This window comes from Lampris incognitus, chromosome 14 (assembly GCF_029633865.1).
Source record: "Lampris incognitus isolate fLamInc1 chromosome 14, fLamInc1.hap2, whole genome shotgun sequence".
NCBI lineage: Eukaryota > Metazoa > Chordata > Actinopteri > Lampriformes > Lampridae > Lampris > Lampris incognitus.
Window position 1 is genome coordinate 24,268,830 of NC_079224.1, and position 20,299 is coordinate 24,289,128.

The window sequence follows — 20,299 nt, forward strand, 5'->3', positions numbered from 1 at the left end:
CTGTTAGGCGTTGCCTATAAATACATTAGAACAACAGGCATTGCGAATAGGTTTGATTGCCTTGGCCTGACATGTTAGGCCTGTTGAGGTCTTTGTCAATTCTGTATCGGTCATTGAGGACTGATGTGTCTTTCTGATTGTACCTGTGCAAACAAAAAACATCATCCCATCGACTGTAATAGGAAGTGATTGATGTTTGTCTCCTGTCCTGCTTCAGAACTGTGTCTGAAGAACCTCAATTCTCTGTCCTCAATTGGTCTGATCACCATGGACGAGGATGTCAACATCAAACCTACAGGTTCTTCGCCAGGCCATTTGTGTAAATGTTGTGGTTGACATCAATGTCAAGTGTATACTTATGTGTAGTACACACCTGTTGTTGATTAATTTTAGAAAGTGGTGGAGCTGCAGTTCTTATCTTCATCTGTGTTCTTTTTAAATGAGTGTTTCAACTGAATCCTATGTATTATTCAGCTTCAGTTGTTAAGTTACTTAGGTTCTGTTCCATCCAGAGGCGGGCAGGTTGATGGCGAGGTACTGTGTTGCCTTTGACACCATGAAACAGTTCAGGACCCTTACTGGCTCTGAGACATTAACAGACCTGGTAGGTGTCCCAAGGAAACCTGTGAAATACATTTTCCCCCCAGATTTAGGTGCAAAATTCAGATCTTTAAATTCATATGGGACTAGATCCCTTTAATGGTGACTAATTCCTTAATTTAAATGTGGTGTCTGGCATTGGAAAGAGGACCCAGATAAAAAGTGATTCTATGTACAGGTTGAGCTGGTCTCGAAAAGCAAAGAATTCAGTGATGTGCATTTGAGAATGAATGAGAAGAGAACCCTGAATACCTTGAACAAGGACAAGAATAGGATCACTATCAGGTCAGATAATGTAGAGAATCGTTTGAGAACTTACCGGTCCTGCAACAAGACTAAGCCTTATACAATAGCAAGAACAGTAAAAGTATACTGGAAGAAAATTCTTTCATTTTTTTTTAAGAATTATTAAAAAATAAAATTCAGTTCTTTTTAGTAAGTTATTTCTGTACATTATTTTGCAGCAGTAATGTAGGCCTAATGTCTCGCCCAGTGACCATTAGGTTTAATTAGATAATTTAGTCGGGGACTGGAGTGGCAAAGTTGCATAAGGGAGAACAAATGAAACAAAATGAGCATATTGATGTGGTTCCCCAGGTTTCCCATGGAGGGAAAGATCAGAAACAAAGAGATGAAAGTTAACTGGTATGTACAAAAAGGACAGCACACCCGTGTATTATTGTTGATTTCAACAGTGGGGTTAGCTTTGAGGCGACACGGTGGTGCAATGGTTAGCATGGTCGCCTAACAGCAAGAAGGTTCTGGGTTTGAGCCCTGGGGTAGTCCAACCTTGGGGGTCGTCCCAGATCGTCCTCTGTGTGGAGTTTGCATGTTCTCCCCGTGTCTGTGTGGGTTTCCTCCGGTTGCTCCGGTTTCCTCCCACAGTCCAAAGACATGTAGGTCAGGTGAATCAGCTGTACTAAATTGCCCCTAGGTATGAGAGAGAGAGTGTGTGTGTGTGTGGGGGGGCCTGTGTTACGGCCTGGCGGCCTGCCCAGGGTGTCTCCCCACCTGCCGCCCAATGACTTCCGCGATAGGCTCCAGCATCCCCGCGACCCTGCAAGCAGGATAAGCGGTTCGGATAATGGATGGATGGATGGTTAGATTTGAAAATGAGTAATCTCTGTATAAATAACAATGTTGAAAAAAGACTGTAGGAGTTATACATTCATTATGCAATTTACATTCTTGTGGGATTTTTATTCACTATATTACAATACATATGCTTGCCTTGTTCTTAGCTTGATTCAAACTCAGCTTGGTTCCATCCCGATTCAAGAGTTTGGACTCATACAGGACACTGCAAAAATCTTCACGATTTTAACACGCATCAGCAAATGTATGTATGTATGTATGTATGTATGTATGTATGTGTGTGTGTGTGTGTGTGATAGAACAATCCAAGATTTTTAAAGTGAACTGAATCAAAAGCTTTCAGCAATTAGTGTCTTCACAGTTATTGTTGGTCACATAACTTACACCATGGAATTGACCTTGTTATCACATGTTTTAAAAATGTGTGTGAATTATTTTATTTTGAACCTAATCAGGCTTGTCAGAGTTTCTGGGCCAGTGTTCCAAGACAGGCTTCACTGCTATACTCAGCTCTCTGATTCTGGCTAAGTGCGTCAGGGCCAAACTGTGGGAGAACTCACCATATGTATCTAAACAACTGGAGAAGATAGGTGGGGATGTTAGGCTGTCAATATGCTACAGACACAATGTACATACATTTAAAAGGAATTTTTAATACGCACAATATAATTCTGTGTCAATACAAAAATTGTAATGTATTTTTTGATTGTAATATTATTTATTGACAGAGATTTATTCAAATGTTGGAGTAGTGATCCTTTGACCCATATTTCATTTGAAAATGTCGATGCTACAGTCAACACTGAATGAATCAGTAGAACAAACTGTCTTTATCTTAGATTTATCTCATGGTGACTGGAATTTTCGAAAGATTTAAAAGAATGAACACATAACCACTTTGTGTCCTAGGCCTGACCCTATCAACTGCTATGGTGAATGCTGGGCTTACCACTTTCAACAAGATCGAGGAGATCAATGCAAGGGAGCTTGAGCTGGTCAGTTTGAATAACAGGAATTGAATATAATCACTTTTACATCAATACACAATGCAGTTTCACCATTCCTGGTTCTCAGTTGCCGAGTGCTAAGGTAGGATGTTTTCTTGGACCTTAGAGGAAAGAAGGGTAGGTGAGAGCAGTTTAGTCACTGGGATTGTCAAGTAGGCATCACTTGTCACAAATGGCTTATCCATTTTGACCCATAACACCTCCAAAGGGCTTCACTGTAACAGATCTAGTGTCTTAGTTTCCCCTTTCTCAGTGCTAAAAAGATTTTGATTATCTAAAAATATCTCTTCTATGCAAAAAACAAAAGAACAACAGTTAAATGGAAAATTTTGACTCTGCACGTCATGCATAGTCATAAAGGATGGAGTTGCCCATTTCAAGGTTGTTGGTGTAATAAATGATGAGTGTATGCTTTCAAATGTTGCCCACCTCTTTTTGCAGATTGTCAACAGACACCCGCCATTTGGAAATCAAATCAAAGAATCTGTAATCAACCTCCCAAAGTATGAAGTTAGTTTGGAGCAGGTAAAAGTAGTTTTGTGGTCACAATCTGGTCATTAATGGAACAAGTTAAACACCACTTCTCTTGTCATATTTGGGAGTATTAAGGAATACCTTAGAACAGATCAGCTCCTGATTGTCAGTCTTTTTATGCTCTCGATTTATGGGGAAAATTTGTGGCATGTAGAATTAATTATTGCTCTTTAAAAACTCTGAAGTGTTATATATGGTATGACCAAGCTCCCAAGGTACAGCTGTGCAACAGCAGAGATTGTGTTGACGGTGAACCTGAAAAACCAGGAGCAGTTGCTGTCCAAGAGGACAGCACCCGACCACCACTATGTTACAATCATTGTTGGAGACTCGGACAATAACGTGGTCTTCCTACAGAAGCTCACGTAAGGAAATAAGCTTACAGGGATTCACATTTTCTCTCTCTAGTGCTCACACATAAAATTATGCAACATGCTGGACTGTCCTTGTTATTTAAAAAGCTTCAAAGTAGCTAGAGTGAGTATATGGATGGTGTCTAGAAAGATTACAGGAGATTTCAGGAATTGGTTTCCTTTCCCATATCATCAGTCCTGCCTTTGATGCCTCAACCTGTTTTCTTTACTTCAACCACTTCAGGGGAAATAACCTAAACCTGACCTCTTCAGGAGAGATACCTAAACTTAACCTTTTGGAAGATAACTAAACTTAAACCTCTTCAGGGGAGAAACTTAAATTGAATCTCTTCTCAACTATCTAATCGGGGAACTGCATCCTAGCATAGAAGGCAGGATTTTAAATCTCCTTTGTGAAGAGTTGTGTGGGTGTTTCCAGGTGGAGTTCTGTGTTTTGTTTTAAAGGGACATGGTGCTGTTGAAGTCTGGCAGTTGGTCGAAGAAGATTGAAGTGGCTAGGGCCTTAAAGGGAGAAGAGATCAGTGTCAATCTGATCAGCTCAGAATACGGTGAGCCAGTAAACCATGCAGTTATCCATTCCTTTGACTTGAACATGTCCCGCTGATGCTTCAACCACCTTGTATACTATATTAGAAATTATTGAACAAATAGCTATTTGTTTTTCTTTGAAGTAACAACATAGCAATTCATTTGTTTTTTTCTGTAAAGGAAGACAAAGGATGAGGTGTCAGTAAACACCTGTTCAGTTCAATAAACATTGTGACACACTTGTCTCTATCCCAAGTGTATTACAGTCAGATAAAACCTAGACTCTCCCCTGCTATAGTGGGCTTGGACATCCAGCAGATGTTCAACGTGTATTACTCTGGACTAAGGAAATTTGGGGCTGAGTCCATGGGCCCAACACAACAAACTGATTGGGATAAAATCCCATACAATCCTAGTGGACAGAGAAACCAGCCATCGACAACAAAATCTCAGTCCACGCAAAAGACTGTCCCACAGAAGAGGAATGCCACTTCCATTACTGTACAAGGTGATGTTCATTGTTGTGAAATAGGTGAATGTATTTTATGTTTTTACACTGTAATGATTCCTATAGTCAGATGAATATTTAACCCCTTTTTACTGAATGTGGGTTCTTCAATCAGATAAAAGACAGTGCAACCATTTTTGCAAGAATAAGGAGCTGTGCGCCCATGACTGTTGTGAGTATAACTACACATTATTCACTGTAGATGCTGAGGTGTCATAATAAGAAAAGAGGATCATATAAGAGGGACCATTTATCTCAGACAAATTGGAGTATACATAACAACAAAAAACATGTTGCAGTGTGTGTTTGTGTTTTTGTGTGCCTGTGTATGAACATCTTTTTTAAATGACTACCTCGAGTTGATTAAAGTAGTTCAACCTGAATCGGTTTGTGTGTGTGTATTTAAATGTACACTTTTATTAATGTCAATCTTGAGATTCTTGAGATGAAAACGGTGATCATGTCTTTGTGTCTGTGTTCCTTCAAGGCAAATTAGGTGTACAAGTGGTTCTGAAGAGGCCAGTGTACCAGGACTCTGCTTTTTCCTCACACCTCAGGGATCTGAAGAGCAGACGTGACACACTGTTGGAGACTCCTGTCAAACGCCTCAAGGTGAAAACAGACGGGCAGTCGGTTGATGTCTGAAATCTTTCGGAACCCACGAATAATGTTCTCTAACCAAGCAGCCAGCATGCAGACTTGTGGACTTCTTAAAGTAGTTGAGCATTATGGGATGTAAACTCTCAAACTGGGGTTTCCAAAACCATCCTTGCAAATCCTTGACACAGAGCACCAATAAAATGGTGGCTAAATGAAGAAAGATGTGTGATCTAATGGATAATGTTTTCCGACTTCAAATTAGAGAATTGAACGTTTGCGTCCTGATCTGGTTGCTGCTTTTCATCAGGGTGATCAGGCAGTTACTGAGGTCAATTGGAAGGCCCGAGCTCTGCAACCCATGTACTGTAGTTGTACTTGTCAAAGTATCCTTGAATGAAAAAATAAATACTTATTTCCAGTTAGCTAAACCCCGTACCCTCGCCACAGGGTGAATAAAGAATTACCCCCATTTGGAAATCGATCACGTATATCAAATAAACTCTTTGTGCTTCAGCTATGATTTTGATGCAGCCGGAGTGCATTTGGTGGCATATTTTAATTTTTTTCTATTTTGCTCATTTGTTTTTTAACTTAATCAAGGTTATGCTGCCAAAACAATGGGGAATGGAGAGAAACATATTTGTAAAAAAGTAATGGAAAACCAAGCTCGGATATCTAATATGTTACTTGTTATACTCGCACTAAGAGAAGTTTTGTCCATAGACCTAATACGGAGCATGGATATTGACAGCAAGAAACTGTTGAGAACCCACTCCTATAGACGTGCCCTCATTCAAACAGTTCATTTTATGTCCCTAGATGAAGATAAATGGGGAGCCGGTGTCTATGAACTTGCAACAGTTTTCTTACAAATCCAAAGAGGGGCTCCCTGTACTTTTCAGGTAAACAATTACAGTGACATTCAAAGGGTTTATTTGATGACTATCTATAAGTGCAAACAGTGGTTTGCACTTATTTTCATTAACTACAAACACAATATCTTGATGCATGCTCAATAATCCAGGTAAGAAAATTAAAGAAGGTTGAATCATTTCATCTGGGTATAACGTTGTATCCAGATAAACCGATTCAACCTTCTTTGATCACTAACACAATAGGATTATTAAAAACATAATAGAACAAAAACTTACTTTGATGTAAATCTGGCAGCTTGAAGCTTAAAATTATCGACCTGTTCTTGTATATAATTTACAGAGATGGAGGAAATCAGTATATGTCTTCAGTTAGACCTCATACTGAGAGTGTGGATCTGATTGGCGATGACTGTGCAGTATTACAACATATAGCTGATCAGGAGGAACTTGACTATGGTAAGGAAGGTGTGTAAAGAGGATTATTCTAAAGCTAATGAGAACATTCACAGATATACTAAAGCTACAATCCTGAAGGTTGTCATTTTTGTTTAACTTACTGACATCTGTGTAGATACTGGTAACTACAGTGTTTGACCACTCTAAATCCCAGGGATTCATTTCATATTCTTTCCCATTAAGTTTCCATGGTGAAGATGGAGAATGCGATGCATCCAATCATTATTCCTTGTGAAGTCTTGACTGATATTAGCTATTAAAATGAGTAACTACAGAAACATTCATGATTTGGATATTTGTGGATTAACTGTTGGCTTGACGAAGGCAACAATAGGAAGTATGCGAATGGCATTTGTTTGCATGTAAATCCTGATGACTGTCGTTTTAAAAACGTCTCTGTAACAGTGTATTTGAATCTTGAAAACTCCCTTTGTCTGTTCTGCATTTACTCTCTTCTATCTCTTGGAGATCATCACAATTGTCTGGAGGACTTGTATGAAATACCAGAAGAAGGGATTGCTCCACCACCGGCACAAACTGCCTGCACGCCTTCTTCTGATCTTCAAAGTATGAGTGGCTACAGTATTCATAATTATCTTTAACATCTAAATTTTATTACCAAAACTAATGCAATTTAATATCTTCAACAAATTGGAAGGGTCTCATGAACTATACTGTGCAGAAATATATATGACCAAGTATATGATAAAGTTCATATTTGATTTCAGGCTCCTCAGTGTGTAGGAGACCAGGTGCCAGAGGTTGTGAGAGTCTGAAACCTAGACCCCATGTAATACAGAGAGAGAGAGCTTATTCAGAAAACTCATGGGGATCTATACCAGTGCCTCATGAGACAACCGTCAACAGCAATAATGTCTCTACCTCACAAATACCAAGTGTCAACTTTGACCTTGGAAATGAATGGGATGATTGGGACGATTTTGATGAGAACTTGGTGCATGCCAGTGAGACATCAATGTCCTCCTGTGCACCGAAAGCTAAGGTCCAACAATCTGATGATTACAGCATGCTAGAAGGTAGACTGCATTTTGTGTTACATTAAAACTGAAAATTTTAGTAAACCACTTAATTAAAATGTCTTGGATGTGCCTCATTTTGTGAGTGATGGATTGCTTATTTTTTTCACATTGCCTTGTGTCAGCATTTAAAAAGCCATCCAAATTGGCCAAGGCTGTGTCTGTTAGAAGTAAGAATTCACATCCCTTGTGTTTACATGGGTGTTTACCAAGCATACCTTATATCTGCAGGTAACACCACTCAGTCACCACCACTTGGCCTCAGTCATGTACAGTCTGAACCCTGTTTCTCGATGGCCAATACGTCACAGAGGTAAGGTTTATAGCTGTGCACACTGTAACAGTGCATTTTAAACCCTCTAGAGTCAAACAGTGTTTGAAATCATTCTTCAGAAATTATTCATGCTTCGACTGAGGTTTGATAACTAATTGTCATAACAGTTTCACATTTTCTGTATTTTATGTTTGTCCCGTCAACTGTCACACCTGTGTCCAGAGAAGTGGGAGACTACACCCTCACAATGCAGCTACCGAATAGACTTACCACGCCCTTGAATAACAAGGTGTGTGTGTGTGTATGGGGGGGGATTTTACCTGCAATTACAAAGGCAAAGTGAATGATGTTAATAAATGATAAATCAAACTTAATATAGCGCTTTTCTAACACTCAAAGTTGCTTTACAATAAACGGTGGTGAAACAAGACAACAGATAAACATAACACAGACATACAGGGGTGGATGGGAAAGGGGGGCTACGAGAGGGAGAAGCGGCAGCCACACACAATGCCAGCAGTAGTCTCTGACTTAAACAGATACAAAAGGGCAAGAAAAACAAAAAGCAGCACTGTAGACGTTGATTTTCTGTAGGGGTTTACTCCCGTAATCTATTCCTCTCCTGAGGTATCCACTAGGCAGAGGCACTATTTAACCCATAGCTGGGGGCTGGTTCGTGGAATGACTCTTGCCTCTTCCTCACATGCAGAGACAGAGCATATTCAGTCGGTTCATGATGAAGGAACCAGAATCACTCTTGGAGAACACGGAGACAAGCACAGCCCCACTAACAGGAAGATTTGATTTCTTTTCAAAGCAGAGCATACCAACCAGTGACAGATTGTCTGGCAACAGCAGGTACAGGGAAATACTACTATACCTAGGTTTATGTTTTGACACTTGAAAATATTTTTTAGTTTTTTTAAGAATCAAAATAATGGCATTTCTGAAATACACTTTTAGATATACCCTCAATTATTTGACTTTCTCCCTTCTTTCTATCTTACTTTACAGCAACACCAAAGAAGAAGCGGCATTCATTGGCATTTTTGATGGAATATTTTAGAAATGTGTCTCTTGTCATAGCTATGCCTTGAGTATAATGTGTTTTCTGTGTGTTTAATATACTCATGGATTTGTAGTAAATAGTAGCATATGTTGAATTGTTATATTTCATATATTTCATATATTTTCAATTCAGTGCATCTGATTTTTCCCCCTTTAAAAGTGTTGGCTTTGAGTTGCATTTTTGCTGTAATGATAACTGAATTTTGATTTATCTGAAAATTTCTTGAGACACTGTTGCCATATAGCTCAAATAAAGTTAAGAAATGCATGTAAAATCCTGGGATTATTATTTCAGGCAGAGTACTCTGTGAATAATTTTCTGCCGTTTAGCTGTTCAGAGCAGGAAAGACAGACTGGAGTACTGTATTGTAACGTGCATGGATAACAAGACACGCTGGCCGCTGGCTGGCGGATCTGACCCTTAAGTCGAGCGGTTAGCGATGTCTCCTGCGGTGCGGGCGATACGGGTTCGCTTCCCGGCTGCGGCAGTTCCTGTGGTTGCGTTGTCCCCCGAATTCGCTACAGTATTTTGCTAGAGTTAATGTTAAATGAGTCTAGACAAACTAAACTAGAAGTCAATGCAGTGAAGGTTTGCCAAGGTAGCAGTACACCAGTCGTTCCTAGGAGATGTTTGGAGTGTAAGTGTTAGGGAGGCTATGTATTTACTGCCCACTACTTTGGCCAAGCTGGACCATCAGCCTCTTAGCTAATTTATGAGCTGGGACAGTTGAGATGCTTCCTATGGTGACAGGCATGGGCACAAAGTCCGTGAATACTGGGGTGGCATCCAGCGCTTGACCTGTGCCCCCCGTCCATAGGGTTAGTGGTTGTGTCAGGAAGGGCATCCGACGTAAAATTTTGCCAAATCATTATTGACAAGACCATACCGGATCGGTCAAGGCCCGGGTGCGAACTACGGGGGAGCCAGGGGGAGCCTTAATTAATAAGATGCGCTCCCCTGAAAACATGATTTGTGAAATTTTGGGGGGTCTCTGAAATATTGACAATGTGCTATGCATTTCCATTTTTCTGTGTCTTCATCACCATAGATCATGCGTAAAATTGGGCTATTACTGATGCATGATTCATACATGAGGATCCGATCACTAATTCACTTTTAATAGATACCGGCATGCATGCAATTCTTGCCATCACCATCGAGGCGTGGCGGCGCAATCAGAAATAAAAACAAACTTCATGGATAAAAACAAACTCTCTTAGTCCCACTCAAGTTTGCGCGCCGAATCGCCGTTATTCATTTCATTTTGTAGTAAGCACACAGACAGCTGCGTCAAAAAGAAAAGGGAGTTTAGTCGCAAATTTTGGATTTCCTAAAAAAAATCGAAGAGCAGCCAGAGCAAGAGGCGTCTTCTACAACCGACGCTGATGCTACACCTGCTCGGATTGCTGTCAGCGTAAACCCGCCAACGCCCGGTGTGACAACGCAGGACAAGCCGACAGAAGAAGCTGGAGATGGGGGGGTAACAGCTCGAAAGGGGAAGAGGCTGATGATGATGCCAACTCCACCTGCCCCTCTCTCCCGCCTAACTGGCCCAGCCAGCAGTGGAGGGAATGGAAGACTCGTAACACATACTCGATAAGGGTGGAAGCTTGGGATGCACAGCAGAGACGCAAAAACCCTTCTGCTTTATGAAAAGGTCATTGGCATGCACTTATCGGAAGAGTGGCTTAACGGGGATGTAAGCAGCCGTGCATAGAATCAGTTAAGCAAAAAAAGTCTACAAACATCATGATAGCATAGCACACAAAAGGGCCGTTGAAGTCGCAGCAACCAAGCAAACGGAGATACTGCCAAACAAGGCACTCGAGATTTATCCCAAGTTAATGGAAGAAACAGCAACTTCATTCAGATCCGCCTATATGGTGGCCAAGGAAAGGCTGGCTTATAAAAAGCTCCCTCCTTTGATGAAGCGTCGGCGCAAAAGTAAGTAAGCAAGCAAAATTTTATACTACGTGATCCTCGCATTTGATGTCTTAATTGTACCGAGAAATTATTGTGCTCATCTGTATGTGATGGCTAACTTTAACTGTTGTTGATGAGGACTCAACCCCTTGTAGGGATTGAGTGATGCTCTGCTCAGTTACAAAGCATCACCTCTCCAGTGCGGCCTATCACCTGCTGAGCTGCTGATGAAGAGGAAGCTCCGCACTACCCTGCCGAGCCACCCAAACAACAAATTAAGACAAAAGAAACCCTCAAAGCTGGAACACAAGCTGCGGTAGGAGAAAATGAGGCAAAAGTCATTCGACGACATAACAGCCAAGCATCTTCCTCCAGTGTCCAGCAAACGACACAGTCAGGATGGGGGATGCTGATGAATGGAAGACAAAAGCGACGGTTCTGTAGGTAGCTCCACGATCGTTCACGGTGAGAACTGAGGACGGCCAAATCCTCAGACGCAATCATCACAGTCTGTTAAAGACTCCACCAGAGACAGCCGGTGAGCTCAGTGAAGTCCACAGTGAATCTCAATCCATCCACATACCTCCTATGGACTGTAACACTGACACTGACACCAACACAAACACTCCAAGTGAACCTGGGGTGAGAAGATCCACAAGAGAAATCAGAAAGCCTGATAGACTGAACTTATGAATAAAAGGAAATGCAAGCAAATCAGAAAAAAATAAATAAATAAATGTGAAGAATTGTATATTGGTCAATGTTGTTAATGTGAAGAATTGCATATTAGTCAATGTTGCTAATGTGTTCTTGCAGGCCTTGGTGTTGGCCTAGATTTGTGTTTATGCAGGTTAATTCATGATACGTATACTGCGTATGTGCTTTGAGGTTATGTTAAATGAAAAATGGTTGCGATAACTGACTAGTGATTTGATCGTTTACCTCTGTTGCATTTTGCCTCAAAGAAAGGAGGATGTGATGATGGGATGTTGTTACACATTCTGTCCACTGGGTAACACTAGCTGTTAGTACTTACCTGAGAGATCTAGGTGAACTAGATTAGATGAAGAAAACACTCTACGAATGCACATGGATGTAACTGAATGAGTTGATTAATAAATAAGTTGAGAGTAGAATAAAACAAGCCTCATCCTTCTAAACCCGAACATAACAGGTGCGTGCGCAGTCAGGGGGCAAAACCGCTTTGGTAGCTCTCAAAAGATTATAATCAACAGTTGTAATCAACTAGATTTCGCATTGTTTATAAGTTCTTGTTCATTTAATAATAAAATATCAGAGATGGCTCTGCCTGTTTGTTTGTCTTTTATTTGTATATTAATATAATTTGCAAAATGTTAGCTAGCAATAGTTAGGCTATCTAGAGCTAGTTATCGGTCTCTGAATGAAATTACCCCACTAAGTTAATCAAATAATTTGTTTGCTAAAAAGAGCCATTCGAATCACAGAAACCTTTATGGGTTGCTGACAATTATGAATTTTGCTCATCTTAACTGATTGGTTATTGAGCCTATTTATCCTCTTGCTATTTGATCATATCAGAATGTTGAACATTTTCCACCCATCCTTTTGGTGGTTATTGCACAACAACTGCGCGTCATCTCTGCTGTATCTGAGCTCTATCTTGGTTAAAATCCCTGCGCTGTAGCTGCGTTCTGCCCCCTAGTTGCGCACGCATCCCTGTGATGGCGTTGCACGGAAACCCTCCCATATTGAATGTGTCGTCACTTTATATTTACTCAGACTGAAAATGTTATATATAATGTCTGTGTTGATTTATTCTTGATTCTGTTCACTGTTTAACTGAAATTCATTTTGTCATTTGAAGGTGGTGGCAGTGGTATTAACGTAATAAAACAATCGTTTACTATGGCTGAGCATTCATTGCAGTAAGTGCTGAGGTCTGAGGACAGATTCACGGGCTGTGATTTGACCAGTGACCCGATGTTGTTCGCTAACGAGTTCAGGTATGCTATGCATTTTCTGCTTAGATATAATACACTTTATTTGTGGGTTTTAACGATCATATCCACAACTCTGATCCCATTTAACATGTGACCCATTTCGCTGACGCGCCGACGGTGACGTCACTTTTAGCGCGGAGTTTGTTGGCGGAAAAAAGGCACAAGAGGGAACAGGGAAGAGTAGTCTCACGTCAACAGCGTTCACTTGCCTTGTTTTTTACGGCTTTGTGACTAACTCTGGGATACCCATATAGGTTTTTATTTTAGTTTGAGCTTTTAGTGTTTTGCTGTGAAAACGCGCATAAGAAAGACGGTCAGACGTAACGAGCCCATAGGGGTTTGTTTCTTTTGGTTTTGTCTAGCAAAGTTTTAGTTAGCTTGTTTGCTGGGTTAGCCCCCGACACCGGCACGGTAGTATGTTACTTATAGTAGAAAGGACAAACGGAACTGATATATAAAAAAAAATCGACTGACTCAGTTTGCAAACAAGCTTGTTTTCAGGTTAGCCATTTTATTTTGGATATTAATCGGATGCTTTAACAAGTAGAGTTAGCCCTGCGTGCCATGTACAACAGCAAAGCTTATACCTCAGTGTGTTTTTTCAGTGACGCTAGCGGCATGCTGACGTTTTAAGTGCTTCGCGGAAATGAAACAAAGCCTTGTTTGATTTATGTGCTGTCTTGACCACATCGTTAACTGAGCACTTTTTGCTGTCGTATTAAACATCCATTTGCTCTCTGCCTAGATACCACCACCACCACCCCCACTCGTCAAGATGGAGCTGTTACCTGTCTGCAATGACGGCATCAGCACAGAGGGATGCGTCAACAAAGTGAACAGGGTTCACAGGAGAGGCAATACGTCAAGTGAGCTAAACTGAATATAACTGTTGGCGAAAGTACAGATATCAGTACATTTTGAAATGGAGATGATAGAACGATTTCAGCGGTTACTTCTCTTCCTGCAGGGGACGTGGAGATGAAAATTGAGTACCTCTATGAAGCTGTCCCTCAGCTCGCCAAGGTTTTTCGAGTCGTCGACAAAATAGGAGAAGGTACATGCTTTGCATACCTTCAAACAACAGTGTAGTCTTGGAAGGCATTGTCTCCAAAGTCAAAGCATTATTGAAAGTAATAAAGATTATGTATTTGCTGATTAACAACTATAGAATAATATTCCAAAACCAGCAAATAAGAGGACATTTTTCAGTTGAACTTGTATTTGTGTATTAGGTACATTTAGCGCAGTGTTCCTGGGAGAGGCTCAGATGCTGGATGGAAGGAGAGAGAGGTTTGCCCTTAAGCACCTCATCCCAACCAGCCACCCTGTTCGCATTGCTGCTGAGCTTCAGTGTCTCACTGTAGCTGGGTAAGGCCCAGGTTACCTTGTCTTAATGATGTAGTTGTAAGAGATGCAGAAAAGAGTGTCCTGTATTCTCAAAGTGTGTCTTCTCCATAGAGGCACTGAGAATGTCATTGGTGTAACCTACTGCTTCAGGAAGGAGGATAATGTGGTGATTGTCATGCCCTATATGGAGCATCAGGCCATTGTGGTAAGTCAAAGATGTTTTATTTGACAAATATCATTACCCTGTGTCACCAAGTTTCTATCAGTAGTGAAGTTGCTGTGAGTCAGTGATAAGATCTGATTTACATAGTCAAAAGTGAGCTACTGTGTAAAGCCCCTCAGCAGTGAAATCTCTTGTTGTAGATTTTTTGAGGATATATTTTTCTTCTGTAAAGCTACAGTCGAATATGTTTCGGACCACTTAACACTAATCAGAATTTATCTTAGGACGTTATTGGGTTGCTCAGCTTTGACGAGGTACGTCAGTACATCTACCACCTGCTGAAGGCCCTAAAACACATACACCAGTTTGGCATCATCCACAGAGACATCAAGCCCAACAATTTTCTTTATAATCGTAAGGATAAAAAGTGAGTATTGACACACCTTTGTCTCATCTGTATCTGCGAGGGCTACACAATAATTGTTAAAATCAGGAGAAGCCAACCATGTACCATCAAGGGTCATGGGTTCATTCCAACTAAATTCTCCACAAATTAGCAAAATTTCAACAGGAGACTTTGGAGTAATTTGTGAAAGCTGCTGTTGTTGTAGTCGGTTGGAAAAAGTTTAACCCCTTGAGGTAGCCGCCACTTGCCGTAGGTTATAATGACCACATATTTTCGCATAAGTAGTGTTAATCAGGGTAACCGCTTTTGATGATTTAAAGAACATGTATTTTTTCTTGCTTTTTGACAATTCATATCTACATCTTGAATGTTTTACCACAGCAGATGTTTTTAAGTGAAATAAATGTCACAGTGCTGCCTATATACCTGTAGTCTATGCATTTTCTTTGGGGAAACTAAAATCATGCAGTGCTAATATTGTCTGATTGTCAATTAATTTCTGCTTCCATTTCTGGGGAAAACACCTGGTATTCACACTGAGTCATTGGCAAATCGGAGCTATCCCAGATATAACAATCATTTTACATTTCAAGCTCCAATGATTATCTTTTCTGTTCATGTTTAACTAAATATCTGTTGATTCAGATAATCGAATTTACATTTTTAACAATGGGGAAAAAAAACCAAAGTGTTGCTGCCATTATTTTTCTTTACTTAGAAGTTGTGTATTTGACTAGATATGCCCTGGTGGATTTTGGCCTGGCTCAGGGTACAGCAGACACAAAGATTGAGCTACTGAAGGTAGTGAAGCAGAAGGCCTCCCAGAAAGGTGGAGGGTCCACAGGGAAAAGAGACACCATACTAGGGAAGAAGGCTTCACCTAAACCCCCACCCACCACCTCACTTCCTTTGCACCGACAGCACACTGCAGCCCCACCATCCTCCTCTTCCACCTCTTCCTCCACTACCACAACCTCCTCAGCCTCAGGGAAACCAACTAAGAGAAGTCCTTCTGTCACTGCCACCATTCCCACTTCTCGGACCAAATACACAAAGGTGTCTGCACTGAGTTGATATTTTTACCTGAATTCAGCAACACTGGTGTTATGGAGTGTTATCAAATTTTTAAGCCCTTTCTGTCCCGTGAGCATTGGGACCAGAATAGATCCATAGCAACATATTTTTTATTTTGTACTCTATAAATGTAAAAAAAAATTGCTATTTAATCCACACTGGTGATGAATGAAGTTTCCCCTGTCTTGATTTGTCTATTTTTTTCTGTTGTCTGTACTAATACGTGTTTTGTTTTGGGCAAAATTTCTTGTCATTCATGTTTTCTTTATTTAGGAGTTGGCAAAACAAAGCAAAGCCCCACGGCCTGTGTTTGGAGAGAGGAATCTCAATAGTGTCACTCAAGCTCCCTCCACCACCAAACCAACTGCTGCCAAGATGGAAGTAAGTAACTTGGCCCATCAGTGCTTTGCAGCAATAACTGAATGTTGTCCTCCTGTTGTTGTTGAAGTTAAAGATCCCATTATTAATTTAATTTTATCCTAAGTATGCCAAAGATACTAACAGAAAATCATCAAATAGCAGAAAAGTGGCCATTCCCTTGTTATACTGTGCAGCATTCCAACTGTCTTCATTTATCTAATTATTCCTTAATTAAACCTCTCAAGTTCAATTTATACAATTTGAATTGCTTTATTTTTCAAGTTAGTGAAGCCAAGTAAAACTATGGACCCAGCCAATCGACGGCATGTCTCATCGAGTCAGCGTCACCTGTCGGTCAAGACTCAGAGTAACAGTCAGAAACTCCAGAAGACTGCTGCTGTCAACTTGGGCCTCACATGTGACTGCTTCCTAACCAACCATGTCTGCAATGTCTGCATGTCCAGGTTAAAAAACAAAACAAAAATAAAGCACAGAAGTGCTGTTTTTTAAGCTGATACTTTCTTAGAAGGCAGCCTCACTTGCAATATGTAAATCTTAAAAACAAATCCTTGCACTCCCTAGGCAAAGTGTTTTTACTCATTTCCAATGTTGGCATGTGTTATGTGATCATTTAACGGTCACTGGCTTTGTCAGGGTACCATGTGTCTGATACTTGTATTCCCCCACTATTGTTTGTGTGACATAGATGTCCTTCCTTTATGAGGTGCCTGAAAAATATAAGAACCAATAGAAAAACAGTTTGCTGTTTAAAGTGAGATTAACACTCTAAATGGTTTCATGTCGTCACTCTTTGACCTCAGGAAGCAGCAGGTGGCTCCCAGGGCTGGAACACCAGGTTTCAGAGCACCAGAGGTTCTCCTCAAGTGCCCTGACCAAGGGACAGGTGGGTGTTTGCAACTATGATTAACTTCCAGGCAGGTAGAAAATATACAATTTTCAACACTCATCTGGTCATGTGTATATCTAACGCTCCAACTACTTCTCATGTATACGTGTCCAAATTCTTTATTTTATTTTATTTATTTATTTTCCCCAGAAATGTATGACCATACATGTCGTATACTGTCGTATATTGTACTGATTGTAAAGCCTCTCGGGGCTACCTTTTTGATTTTGGGCTATACAAATAAACCTGACTTGACCATGCATTTCTCACATTATACAGTTTTCTGTGGCTTTTTACAATCTTAAGTAAAAACTGTGTAAAGTCAAACTAATGTCCAGGAAAAAATGTTAAACTGGGCTTGGGGGTCTGTGCAATAGTGAAAGTGTTTTCTTTTCTTTTTTTGCCCTCTCCTGCTTTGACAAATGTTCTCTTGCACTTTCCCCTATCTTCCTCTCTTGCAGCTATAGATATGTGGTCAGCCGGAGTGATCCTGCTCTCTCTGCTCAGTGGTCGCTACCCATTCTTTAAAGCCAACGATGACCTGATTGCTCTCACTCAGATCATGACCATACGAGGCTCCAGAGAGACTATCCATGCTGCTAAAGCATTTGGTTTGTATTATTGGTCTTAATCTGGGAATCAAAAGCCTTGAATTTTCTATTTCACAGTTATCCAAAAATAAAGCCCAGAATATGGACCTTTTGTAGTTTATTAAAACTGACATTGGGGTTTAATCTCAGGTAAAGCCGTGGTGTGTAGTAGGGAGCTGCCTCGTCAGGACCTCAGGACCCTGTGTGAGACTCTGAGGGGACACAGGTCATTACCAGAAGATGAAGCGACTCCACACTATCAAACCAAGAGGGATTCTATCATCTCAAGCCATCACACCAAGATCCGAGAGGACACGCCCACACATGGTCAACCTGGAAAGACTTCCCAACAACATAATCTGCCCAATAATCAACCCCAAGAAGCCCCTGTTCACCTCACTGCCAGGCCCTCTAAAAGCAGTGACACCCAAGGCAGCCAGGGCCATTCCAGAGACCCCGAGAACCTGTGCAGTGTGGGGCCAGAAACAGACTGCAGGGTCCACGGGGATGAGAGGGGCTGGGATAGCGTTCCTGATGAGGCCTACGACCTGCTGGACAGACTGCTAGACCTGAATCCTGCCACCAGGATTACAGCTGCTCAGGCCCTACAGCATCCACTGTTTAAAGACCTGGTAGACCAGTAACTGACTGAACCAGGGGTTTACTCAGTAACACCATCATTGGGTCCCTGGGGCATTGTTCATGTTTTACAAGGGAGGATGCGTGGTTAGTATGTAAATGGAAATTTGACATGTGGTTAGTACATAAATGGAAGTTATGCTTAATTTAGTGCCAGTAAATAAGTTTTAACAGTGGAAGGTAATGTTTCACCTTCATCCTTCGTCAAATTGCAACCCTGCTGTAAGTTTTTTTTTTTTAACTTTATTTTCAGACCTTCAAGTCACTGGAATAGGTGTGCAGTATACACAAACAATCAACCAAATAAAAAAAAAAAGGAACGTATGTAGAAATCTCACCTCCTCCCAAGGCTCAAGAAAAAAAAAAGACTGCAGGCACTTCTTATTCCAATGACTCATGATAACTATGTTTTTGAAGACAACAGTATACATATACATCTGGGTAAACATTGTAGTTAAAACCAGGTAAAAAGTACATTCAGTGAAAGGGAAAACCTTCAATAACGTCCATGAAAGAACTCCGGGTCAAAGCGAAGTTTGTGAGTTTTACATATTTCATATCAGAGGTAAACAGTAGAAAGGACAGCACCCCCCTTAACCACTGCAAAAAAGGATGGGGCTTTATTTGACTTCGAGTTAAAAAGAATAAGTCTGCAAGCTAACAATGAAGCTAATGCTAGAGCATTTGCCTGCGAAGTTGTGACCTTACAGTGAGGGGGTGGTATGCTAAAGATGGCTACGTGAAAATCAGGGGTTATGGTCTGTTTACAGATATGTGAGAATACATTAAATATATGTCCCCAGTAACTTGAGAAAGGGGCATGCCCACAACGTGTCCCACCAAGGCTGGACTATGGCTGCAACTCAGACAGCCAGGGTCTGTGGTGGGAAAGATTCTGGCAAGCTTGTCCCCCGAGTAGTGAAGACGGTGAAGCACCTTAAATTGAATTAACCCATGTCGTATACACAATGAATAAGTGTGTATATGAGTTAAGCTGTCCCACCACACCTCTTCAGAAAGCTCTACACCCAAATCCCTCCCCCATGCAGTTTTTGTTTTGTCCCAGCACATCTGGTTTAATCCCTGTATTAGTGTGTAGATTATAGAGACATCTTTCTTCCTAAAGGGATCTAGCTCCAGAATCATGTCTAATTGGCTCCTGGGTGGCAGATAAGGAAAGGAGGGGAACACTTTCTTGGCAAAACTATGGATTTGAAGTTAACTCAAAAGATGGGATCTGGGTATGCTATGGTCTTTGGTAAGCGTCTCAAATGAGGTGAACGTTCTGTCTGTAAATAGATCACAGAGAAACACCAGTCGATTTCTGTGCCAATGTTAAAATGGGTTATCTAACACAGATGAGAAGAATTGATTATTTGCTACTGGAAAAAGCCCACTAGCATGCTTTAATCCAAAATGCCTCCTAAACTGTAGCCATATCCTAAGTGAAGCTTTAACCACCGGGTTCGTTATTTGTATGTTAAGATTATATGGTAGTGGAAAGGTGAGTATCGGTAAAGGATTGGATAAGAGTTTCTTATGAGCCCAACCTATGCCCTGTTTATTCTTAAATGTAAATGCCCAACGTAAAAGTTTTACAATGTTCGAAGCCCAGTAGTAACATAAAGTTAGGCCAGCCTAACCCCCCTGTCTCCTTAAGGACCTCCACGTATATTTTCTTCATGCTGGGGTTTGAATTGTTCCAAATGAATGATGAAATTAACCTATCTAGTTGTTGAAGCGTTGTCTTAGGTATGAATATGGGCATCATTTGAAAAATATAGAGAAATCTAGGTAAGACTGCCATTTTAACTATATTAATGCAGCCTGCTAATGAAATTGTTAATGTTGACCATTTTTTAAAATCTTGTTTTGTTTGTTCTAATAGTGTTTTAAAGTTATGGTTATATAACCTCTCAGCTATTCCTATTCACCTCTGCTGCAGTAGCAA

General features: G+C 40.8%; 2 protein-coding genes across 2 annotated transcripts in view; both read left to right on the plus strand.

Annotated features, from left to right (window-relative positions):
- hfm1 (helicase for meiosis 1) overlaps positions 1–11,200 on the plus strand; it is a 36,275-nt gene extending 25,075 nt beyond the window's left edge. The window contains exons 19-39 of the mRNA XM_056293841.1: positions 218–298; positions 513–604; positions 779–885; positions 1,198–1,245; positions 1,842–1,939; positions 2,151–2,285; positions 2,605–2,690; positions 3,144–3,227; positions 3,444–3,601; positions 4,055–4,158; positions 4,437–4,646; positions 4,762–4,818; positions 5,134–5,258; positions 6,066–6,148; positions 6,462–6,577; positions 7,420–7,614; positions 7,846–7,927; positions 8,111–8,177; positions 8,598–8,746; positions 10,371–10,539; positions 11,036–11,200. Coding sequence (XP_056149816.1) covers positions 218–298; positions 513–604; positions 779–885; positions 1,198–1,245; positions 1,842–1,939; positions 2,151–2,285; positions 2,605–2,690; positions 3,144–3,227; positions 3,444–3,601; positions 4,055–4,158; positions 4,437–4,646; positions 4,762–4,818; positions 5,134–5,258; positions 6,066–6,148; positions 6,462–6,577; positions 7,420–7,614; positions 7,846–7,927; positions 8,111–8,177; positions 8,598–8,746; positions 10,371–10,539; positions 11,036–11,200 — 2,411 coding nt within the window. The remainder of the gene's footprint in view (positions 1–217; positions 299–512; positions 605–778; positions 886–1,197; positions 1,246–1,841; positions 1,940–2,150; positions 2,286–2,604; positions 2,691–3,143; positions 3,228–3,443; positions 3,602–4,054; positions 4,159–4,436; positions 4,647–4,761; positions 4,819–5,133; positions 5,259–6,065; positions 6,149–6,461; positions 6,578–7,419; positions 7,615–7,845; positions 7,928–8,110; positions 8,178–8,597; positions 8,747–10,370; positions 10,540–11,035) is intronic.
- A 2,390-nt stretch (positions 11,201–13,590) lies between these two features.
- Positions 13,591–18,594, plus strand: cdc7 (cell division cycle 7 homolog (S. cerevisiae)). The gene is made up of 11 exons (XM_056293675.1): positions 13,591–13,728; positions 13,830–13,916; positions 14,095–14,230; positions 14,321–14,414; positions 14,657–14,799; positions 15,516–15,834; positions 16,126–16,233; positions 16,495–16,676; positions 17,034–17,116; positions 17,581–17,730; positions 17,860–18,594. The coding sequence occupies exons 1-11, from the start codon at positions 13,638–13,640 to the stop codon at positions 18,351–18,353; spliced, it is 1,887 nt and encodes a 628-aa protein (XP_056149650.1). The 5' UTR covers positions 13,591–13,637; the 3' UTR covers positions 18,354–18,594.
- Positions 18,595–20,299: the final 1,705 nt, after the last annotated feature.